Source organism: Candoia aspera, chromosome 4, assembly GCF_035149785.1.
Source record: "Candoia aspera isolate rCanAsp1 chromosome 4, rCanAsp1.hap2, whole genome shotgun sequence".
NCBI lineage: Eukaryota > Metazoa > Chordata > Lepidosauria > Squamata > Boidae > Candoia > Candoia aspera.
In genome coordinates, this window is record NC_086156.1 from 24,277,631 (window position 1) to 24,287,974 (window position 10,344).

General features: G+C 38.7%; 1 protein-coding gene across 5 annotated transcripts in view; it reads left to right on the top strand.

Annotated features, from left to right (window-relative positions):
• ANKIB1 (ankyrin repeat and IBR domain containing 1) overlaps nucleotides 1–10,344 on the top strand; it is a 71,848-nt gene that overhangs the window by 27,317 nt on the left and 34,187 nt on the right. For all 5 annotated transcript variants that reach the window (XM_063303615.1, XM_063303619.1, XM_063303617.1 and 2 more), the window contains exons 4-6: nucleotides 1,452–1,634; nucleotides 3,507–3,624; nucleotides 8,451–8,659. In XM_063303615.1, coding sequence (XP_063159685.1) covers nucleotides 1,452–1,634; nucleotides 3,507–3,624; nucleotides 8,451–8,659 — 510 coding nt within the window. The remainder of the gene's footprint in view (nucleotides 1–1,451; nucleotides 1,635–3,506; nucleotides 3,625–8,450; nucleotides 8,660–10,344) is intronic.

The window sequence follows — 10,344 nt, forward strand, 5'->3', positions numbered from 1 at the left end:
CATGGAAAGCCTGTATTTGTTTTCCCCTGTTCCTGAAGAGAGCACATCCTTCAAAGAGACTACCGACTGCCCAGGGATTACATCTAGTGCCAAACCTGACACTTGGGTTGGCAGATTTTTGAGAGGAAAATTTCCCCATCTTCCTCCCATTCCCAGGTTTGGTAATACAAGCCAGGTCTGCTCTCTTATCCAAATGAAATCGTGGATGAGGAAGATCTTTATAGACAGACCTGGCATCTAATAGCAGCACTGGAGCCCCTGGACTCCAATGATCTGGAATCCTGGCTCATGATGTGAGGATTGAGAGCCAGAAGGGGGGAGTCATGCGAAGGTATTAAACCTGCTTTTCCCAAGAGCATCCCACACTCAGACTTCCACCATACATACTTTTTCCCATTGCAATCAAGATCCTGTTCCCCCATGACCTCCCTCCCCTTCCTGGCTAGCACCTTTCATCCAAGGAAATCCACAGCCATCTGACAAAGGAATACTCAACCAGTGACTTCAGGCTTAGGTCCGCCCCTCAGATGCCACACCTTGCTCTCACCAGAGACAGGAAGGAAATCTGAAGCCTGTGTTCTCACCCAGGTAATAGGCCAGGATCCCAAGGTTCAAACCCAGTGTTGCCTTCAAAGTCTTTTGCAAGGACCAGTCTCTAGGAGATTAATGCTGATATAGTTCAGCAATGACACTGTCCCAGATCACATCCAGATGATAGTAAAAAGAATAAGCAGCCAGGAAACACTCCTCCAAACCAGCCTCCTGAGCAATCCAGATGAAATAAAATGTCCTCATAACAAAGTCCAGCTGAAGAGCCCACAAACTGGAGCCAGTGCTATATCAGCAGCTGCCAACCCAGATCTTTTGCTTCCTCAGAGCTCTGGCTTGTTTCTGCTCTGGTAAACTCAGGCTTTCATGAGACAGAGAGAGGCTGTCAAAATGGTGACTGTCAACTTAAAGCTGCCTAATGCCAGGGACTAACCAGCCACCCAGAGCCCCAGATCAGAGCAAATCTGTACCTCAGGTCACAGTGCCATGTTCCTTCCCCACTAAACAGGACAGCAGAGGCCTTTGCAGCTCTTCTCCACCGATCTATCCATGGTGATCTAGCAATGTTGCCACCTCTTAGTTGAGAAGCAGACCGTACTCCAACCCACCAAAGTCCTACATCGACACATCAAACCTCCAAATCTGGAACCAGCATGTTCCACCCCGTCAACACAGTCTAACAGCCACCTAGATTTCGGCTTCCCTGAAACACTCCAGTTGTAGTGCCATAATGAAAGAAAAAAGCATATCATATGAAGTCATTGTTTCACATTCTCCTAAACTGAAAGTTTGTATTACAGCTTTCTAAAGATTTTTATATAAAAATGTCTCTTGAAATTCTTCAAGACTTTTAATTATTTATAGTATCAAGAGAGTCACTGATATTTCTATTCAATTTTCAGCTTCTAGTAAAACATGGTGGAGACTTGTTTGCTGAAAATGAAAATAAAGATACTCCCTGTGACTGTGCAGAGAAGCAGCACCACAAAGAATTAGCTCTCAATTTAGAATCTCAGATGGTGTTTTCACGAGATCCTGAAGCTGAAAGTATTGAAGCGGAATATGCTGCTTTAGACAAAAGAGAGGTAAACTAAAATTAAAAATTGTTTGTACCAGCTGAATATCTATCTACTTAATGTGCCTTTTATTAGAAAAAACCCGAGTCACTGGAGAACTGTATAATGTTTACCCTAAATTCTTGGGTTTGTCCATTAGAAACACAAGGAGCTGTTTTATAGCAACTAGATTTATGCATGTAGCCCATTGTCTTCTCTAGTAAGCACGAACTATATAGAGACTTTGGCAGAGCACAGTTCTTTAAGATGACTTGCTCCCTGTGCCTTCTTTGAACTGGCTATATCATGTGCTGTATTTACTCAAACCGCTTTCAAACTACATATATGGAAAGAAATACGTTGCAAATATCTGTGCTTAAATAGCAAATGTAACTGACCCATTATGCTAAAATAACAAATTAGCTGACCCATTATGCTAAAATGTAATAAGCTTACGGAAGTAGCAGCTTGCAAAACCCTTTTAAAAGTTTCAGGGTGTTTTTGCTGTAAGAAGGATTTCCCCCCCTTTTACTTTGCTATTACTAATAAGTTTAAATTATTATAGCATTAGTTTTTCTATAGAAGTACAATTTTTTTCCAAAAAAGGGAAGATAATGAGGCAGGAGGGTTATGTTGCGGTATGGAATGTTCCAGTTCAAGGCTGGTAGAATGCCAGCTGTGGGCATGCTTATTTCTCATTGTTCAGGCTTGCAGAGTGGGGGTAGCCCTTTGAAGTTTTTTTTCATCTAAAACTTTTGGCACTTCTCAAAATGTGAGCTTCTCTCTTGTGCTCTTTCTTTGGCTACATGAAGACTAGTAGTCCAAGAATTTTTGTGCATGGACCCAAAGGCATACACTGACAGTACAGTACAGTTGCAACCATGTATATCTTATGAAAGATGTCTGTGTCATGTCTTGGGCTACTTTGCAGTAAGAATTTCTCACAATTCTGATACGCATAACAGTATTACAGTCTTGTCTCTCCAGTTTCTTTAAAGGAGTGAAAATGGAGGATATACATTATAATAAAGCACAATGATAGAAAGGGAGGGGAAGAGCTAATGTTTTGCCCTAGCTAAATATGCCCCAATAGTGCATTGTATAACTTTATGCTTTCTGAAAGACTCAGTAGAAGAAGAAATGATGTTTAATGACAAGTTGAACAAGTCTTGACTTTCTAGGAGCCATTTTATCCTTAAAAAAAACAACTGAAAAATCATTGTTACTCCATATATGCTAAAACACACTTTATCTAGTATCATTTGTATAATTTCACAAATTCTTTAAGTACATTGCGTATCTCTTCTAGTGGTTTTGGACCCTTTGTTGTTCAAATTGGCTAAAAAGTAAAAGTCATAATCTCAAACTCCTATACTGACTATATACAACTTTCAGTCTTAACTATGTTTTTTTAAATGTGCCCCCCCCCCAAACTTGCATTAAGTCTTTGGTTACAAGGAAAAGTACATATTTTATAGAAGAATTGTTTAGGGTTTTGTTTTGGGCCTGCATTGGGCAGGGTGGGCAGTGCACACTCAATGAGGCTGTATTTGCATAACCAGGACCAGGCTCCCCCTCCCCTCCCCCCCTCAACATTTGTATGGTGGGATTTTTAAAAAAAATATTCAAAAATAAAAGTCATGTTAATTCTTAAATAACTTTTTATTCTGCTGTCCACTAAAATGGACAGGCAGTAATGGCGCAATCCAAAGGGCTCTGGGGGCCTCAAAATTCACTTTGGGGTCCCTGTGTGTTGAGGGGATTGTGTGGAACAATGTGGGAATTATGTTACCTTGAGTGAGTTGCCACAAAATTCATTTTTAAGGTTTTTTTCAGTTCATTTCAAAACCTATTTATAAGTAAAATATTTTTTATATTGCTTCATTTCATTCCATCACATAGCCATATGAAGGACTACGACCTCAGGACCTTCGAAGGCTCAAAGATATGCTGATTGTAGAATCTGCTGATATGCTTCAAGCACCATTGTTTACTGCAGAAGCTTTGCTCCGAGCTCATGGTAATCAGAAACTGTATATCATTCAGCCAATTTTAGTAGCAAAACTTTAATAACAAAATATGCTAATATATTTTTCCTCTGCTTTTCTAATAAAAAGAACAGAGTATTGTAAATGCAAATTGCTTAAATACTTTATTCCATTTTACATTTCTAGTAATTTAACCCATTCCTTATGTTGCAAAGTATAAAATCCATTTTTAATGTTGATGCTGGTGAGATTATATTAGTATTTTAATTATCATCATGAAAGAATAGTAATTTTCTTAGAGCCTGAACAGTAAAAGTTAGAAGTCATTTTCCGCTGAGGCTGGATATGTCCTCTCATTATGACAGCATAATCTAACAGTTATGTGAATTGCAGATGTACCTCTTTTATGGAATTCTTAGTGGCAAAAGAAGGGAAGTAGATTGAATTATCCATTCCTGTCTTGAAGAATGAAGTATATTAGACAAGAATAATCAGCTTAAAGCTAACAGGTCTTATGAAGCTTAGAGCAAGGATAGAAGTTTATATCAGATCCTTGAATCCTTCCACAATCCATTTGATGATCCAGAATAAGGTGAGATTTGGACCATGATATGCTTTGTCACTTTCTTTAAGGAATTAACTCAAATATTGCGGTTTTAGGCTAATATCCTTAAGTAAGTTCAGATGATTGATTAATCTCGTTTATGTGCAGATTCAAGATAGCAAGATGAAAAACTGATCAGGAATTGTAACAAATAAAAAAAAACTGTGAGTGTAATCATGAATAACTATAATTCCAAACTTTATGCCCACACCCAGTGAACAGTAATTGAGATCTGAGAACCAGCTGCTCTAAATTATAGAGGACTGTTTCATAGTATATAAAGTGTAACTTCATTCACTTGGTTGCATGAAATGTATACATCTTGTATACTAAGAGAAAGTAGGGCTTCCTATCTTCCTTTGGGATTAAGCAGGAAAATTGTTTAGCTAGGCAGAAGCGAAACTCTGTGATCTAATTCAGTCTGATCTACATAATCTTAATTGGAATGGATGAGATGCAGGTTAGATGCAGGTCACTTTTATACATGCTAGAAAGAGCACAGCAGAATCAAATGAATAAGAAATATTTTAAAAGGTAATATAGACATCATATTCTATGTGTCACCATAGGGGTGTGTTTGTGTGTGTGTGTGTGTCACATATGAATCCTCTTTCTTTACGCAGATTGTTTTGGAACCCACCCTTAAGGCAGGACATACCTTAGATTTGGTTTTTAATTTTTTTATATAATGGGTATAAATCAGTATATGAGGGTCCCAGAAAGCAGTGCCCTCTCCATGAACAAATCAGGACCTGGTGAAGGTTGGACTGTTGTGACAAGTTTCCCTCTGCAAGGGCCAGAGCCAGATTAGGATTGTTTTGCCTTCAGATTCTGCGGGCTGTGGTCAATGTTTTCTTTAAAATGACCACCCTATCAGCAACTTGAGAAATTGGATAATGAAGTATCTTAAGTATTTTATATGGTGACTCATAAGTATCTCTGTAATGCTCTTTGGTGTATAGAGCATTCAGGGAGCATTCACTGGTGATAAAAAGCAGAAGGACAGGTGGCTTGAAAAATTGGGTTGCAGGTATAGAAATGCATCCAGTCTAACATAGCACGTGCACCAATCTCACCGCTTTATCATAGACTTTATAATAAGGGAGTAAAAGTTACGATTTTCCAGCCTGATTGCATCAGTGTCTCACCCTTCAGGATTGTCAGGTGGATGACATACCGTTTGGTAGCGCCAGAAAGTGCCAATACCATCTGATCTTCTTTGTAAGCAGCTGTACAAATCTTTGTGGATAAAATTGCTCTGTTTCACATTGGACGTGATGCCACTCTGGGCAGTACCATGTCCAAGTGCTCTATTCTGATAACATCTGCCTGAGCCAGCCTCATTGCTCATTCATCAAAGAGGTGAATAAGATCTTTGGGTCAGTTCTTGCTTCTACTTAACTGTTAGATCCCTCTCCAGTTTAATTTATAAGGGACTGCAAGGACCCCATCTTGATAGCAATTTCTCAAATCTCTAAGATTATTAACACTTCTCTACAACAGATGAAGTTCCCTGCTACCTTAAAAGAGGTAATGATGAGACTGTTGCTGAAGAAAAAAAAATAACTTTTTCAGTGTTTAAATGTGACTCTTTTGAACTAATAATTATTCCAGTTTAGTTTCTAATTGAACCAATTTGCTATACTATGACATTTTGCAACAATGATGAGAAACCCAATTTTATTAGCTGCTGTTCAGTTGTCTCTTGGTTGACCAGTGGGATCTACAAACCTTTGTTGTATTATATAGGCACATATTGGTGTGCTTTTATTGCTGCCAACCACCCATTCAGCCTCTAATTGGTTTTCTCTTTGGGGATGTATCCAGTGGAGGGCTCAGTACCCTTCCAGCTTCCCTGCCACCCAATATCAAAATGTTCAAGAATAGCTGTGCACTAGAAAAGTTGTGAGATCTGGTTTATAACAGGACAAAATTTTGTACGTCCAGTTTCAGAACTTAACATGGATACTAAAACAAAATAAAAATACTGCACTTACTAAATGAGTAAATGCTTCTGGATTTGTTGATGATCTTTCATTTTTTCACTTCAGCAGTGGCTAGTCAGGAACATAGTTGCCACACTGAGATGTGGGAAAGCTAATCCTTCCCTCCAACCCCTTGCTTTTTAAGGGGATAAAAGAAAGATCAAAACAGCAGAGGAGATTCATCAGAAGAGTTCTGATTTGTGACAGCTCCTGCCTGTAGGAAGTAAGGAAGATCACCTTGATAGAAATATGCAGGATCCATTGCCTAGGTAAAAGGGGCTGAAGCATATTTTAAGTCCATAACGAAGAAGCTCAGACAGATACCTCCCTAATTCACTGAACCGTAAGGAGGAGCAGGAGGGATCTGAGAACAGTCAGACTTGCAAGGTTCTGTTATTGGAGCCAATCTCAATAAGTTTCAGCCTACTATGAAGTTGATTTTCTGGTCTGGTCTACCTAATAGGGCTGATGCTGCCATTCACTTGGATTTCTGGGCCGAATAACAATGATTCCTACAAAACAAGGTATTATTAAAACCAACCAAAAACAAAAACTATGGATTCATGCTGTGGCTACGGCATAGAGCCGCAGTTCCCAAACTCTGCTGAGGGTGCCATAGCAATTCACAGAGACACCGTGAGATATTTTAAATGTTTGTGATGTCCATTTGCAAAGCTGGGTTTTGCATAATCCATTTGCAACATCATATTTTTGTACAGCTGGATTTTCAGCTATCTTTTGGCTTAGGGGCTCTGTGAAAAAATGACTAAGACATTAAGGGTGCTGTGAACTGACACAGTTTGGGAACTTCCTGCATAGAGCCTTAACCAGAAGAGGAAATCATTTCCTAGTTCAGGTAACACCCTAACTCTAACTATAATACCAGAGTCCCCCGATGGGAGGAGATGGGCAGGGATAAATTAGATAGATAGATAGACAAATTAACAAATAAACTATAATACAGCATAGCGTGTGGTACAAACCCAATCTATGTTTCAATTTTTCCATGATTTCTCTTCAGTGCCCAAGTAGCCATGGGAAGTGTATCACTCTTCACATCCCCAGTAGTTCGACCTGGGAACAGGTTTATCTCTCAGCTAACATAAAAATTAAGTCTGGTGTACCCTAAGCACATTTATATACAGTAGAAAAGTAAAGCCTCCTTTGAGTTAAGTTTGATTCCTAATGATTTCATGGATACAACAATGTGTTTTCTTGGCAACAAAATAAAAGTAGTTTGCCATGTCTTTTTTACTCCAGAATGTTTTTCCAATTTCTTTGATTAGCTTACTGTCCTGGTATTTCCTAGCAATCTTCTAACCTGGTACTAACCAGTCTAATCCTGTTTATATTTTCAAGATCAATCCAGTAATTTCTCCTTAAAAGTCAAACCCCATTTTTTCTTTTTAAAAAAATCTTCCTTCAGTAGGAGATCAATTAGTATTTTATCATACAGAATTGCATTTTGTGGTTTCTACTATACAGCCTATTGGGAGGCTGCTCTGAATAAATTATTTTGGATTTGCCCTACCAAATTCTTAGTCCTGAGGATTTTCTTCTACTTTAACTAGGTTTCTTAATGTCACAGAAATTAACTTCAAGCAGCAGAAGGTATATGCACACACAGTATACACAGGCGTAACGTAGCACACTCTGCTGGCATTAATTAGAATCTGTCACTTCAAAAGTGTCCTTTGAAGAAAGGTTGCCTCGCCGTTTTGCACACAAAAGGTTCTCAGTTTACTTCCTGGTTTTCTAGGTAAGATGGATAAGAGCCCATGTGTGAAACTCTAGATCATGGGTAGCAATCCTTGATCCAGGGCCATATATGGTTCCTAAGCCATCTTTTCAGTCTTTGGAAACACCAAGATTGTGTTAATGAAATATATTGGGAAGCGATAACATAAAGAGTGGTGTGATTTTCAATGGAAAATTAAATATATTTTTCTACCCCAAAATTAATTGCATGCCCTTGACTTTATGATTTTGTTCTGTATATATACACACATGCACATAAACTATCATACAGGCCCATGTTTGTATATAAGAATTCTGAGTTAGAGATTTCTCCTTTTTTAAGATTATAACATATATTTTTTGTTGTAGACCGCCCAGAGTCCCTCTTTGGGGGAGATGGATGGAGACAGACATTTGAAATACACACACACACACACACACACACACACTTACACACACACTGTAAGACCCTGTGAAATTTTATTGAAAGGTCATTGCCAGCCTATTTTCCTGATGCTTTGTTTTATTTAAGATTGGGACAGGGAAAAATTACTTGAAGCTTGGATGACTAATCCAGAGAACTGCTGCCAGCGTTCAGGTGTTCAGATGCCAACACCACCTCCGAGTGGATATAATGCCTGGGATACACTTCCTTCACCAAGAACTCCTCGGACTACCCGTTCTTCTATCACTTCTCCAGATGAAATTAGCCTCTCACCAGGGGACATTGAGACAACTATGGTATGCTTCATTCTTAAGATAGCTTTCTGCCATGATACAGTATTTTATTTATTAGATTTGTATCATTCTTTCTGTATAGGTGCTCAAGGCAGTGTACATAGTGCTCTCTCCTCCTATTCCCCCTCCCCCCCAACACAGTAACAACCCTGTGAGATAGGTTGGGTTGGAAGAACATGACTGACTCAGGGTCACCCAGAGAGCTTCTGTGGGTCTGAGGGTGGTCTCCCTGCTCGTATTCCAACACTTTAACTAGTATGCTACATTAGCTCTCTCTATACAACAGTATCTTATTTGTATAAATAATATTCCGTTTCCAGGTTGCTAAATATGTCACTGATTTTGCAGAATGATTTACATACTTGCCATATTAATATTTCTTAAAATAAAGAACTAGGAGCTGTTTTTGCTTGATAGGAACACTCATTTTAGTATTTTACTATTTTTGACTATTGATAAGAAATACATTCTTATTTGCTGAGTCACATTTTTCAAGTATGCTGCAGTAACATCCTTTCTATATTAGGTAGAATGAAACCTCACTTTGCCCAGAAAAATATTGCTATTATACTGTATCTTCATTAGTCCTGTTTAGGCAATACCCTTGTATGCAGAACTGAACATATGAGTAGTAATGAGCAGGTACTCCCCTTCTAATTCTTTGCAGAGATGCCAGCATGATCAGAGTTCCAGCTCACATGGAAACTTTGTGTGTACACAGTAGCTTTCCACTGCAAATAATCATAATTGTACTCTTGGAGACCAGCTCTCCTATGATGTCACAAGTGTGATTTAGAAATTGACAGGTCTGCATATTGCTCCTCATGTGTGGAGATCTGTCTGCAAATATGTCTACCTGAACAGCATTTATTTTTATTTATTTATCAAATTTCATTACTGCCCATCTCCCTCAAAAGAGGGTCTCTGGATGGTTTACAGTAAAGCTAAAAAGAAATTAAAATGTAATCGTTTATTAATTTATAATTTATAATTTGCAATTTATATTTGCTACTTGTGCTCATTAAGGTTAATTTTGTGATTAGGTTTTGTTTTGTGTTTGGAAAGCCTGGGATTCCAAGAAGGCTGTCACTTTTCAAGGGATTTTATATTCCTGTCTTCCTAATATGAGAGGCAGAGCCTTCTTGAAATCTGATAAAAACTCTTACTATGACTATAATGGGGCAAAGAGCAACTTTTTTTCCATGGCCAATAAATACAAATGCAACACAAACAAAGGGAGTAAACAACTGAACAGTGCTTTCGTATAAAGTCTTCTTTTTCTCCTTCTCCTTAAGTGTTATACATGCATATATCAGATTATTCAGATTAAGCAATAAAAAGGTACTGTTATTGCCATCAGTAAACTGGGTTGTTGGAATACAGCAAACTACTTCATGCACTCCTGAGAGTTTGAATGTGCCTAGAAATCCTTCCTTCCTTCCTTCCTTCCTTCCTTCCTTCCTTCCTTCCTTCCTTCCTTCCTTCCTTCCTTCCTTCCTTCCTTCCTTCCTTCCTTCCTTCCTTCCTTCCTTCCTTCCTTCCTTCCTTCCTTCCTTCCTTCCTTCCTTCCTTCCTTCCTTCCTTCCTTCCTTCCTTCCTTCCTTCCTTCCTTCCTTCCTTCCTTCCTTCCTTCCTTCCTTCCTTCCTTCCTTCCTTCCTTCCTTCCTTCCTTCCTTCCTGTACAACAT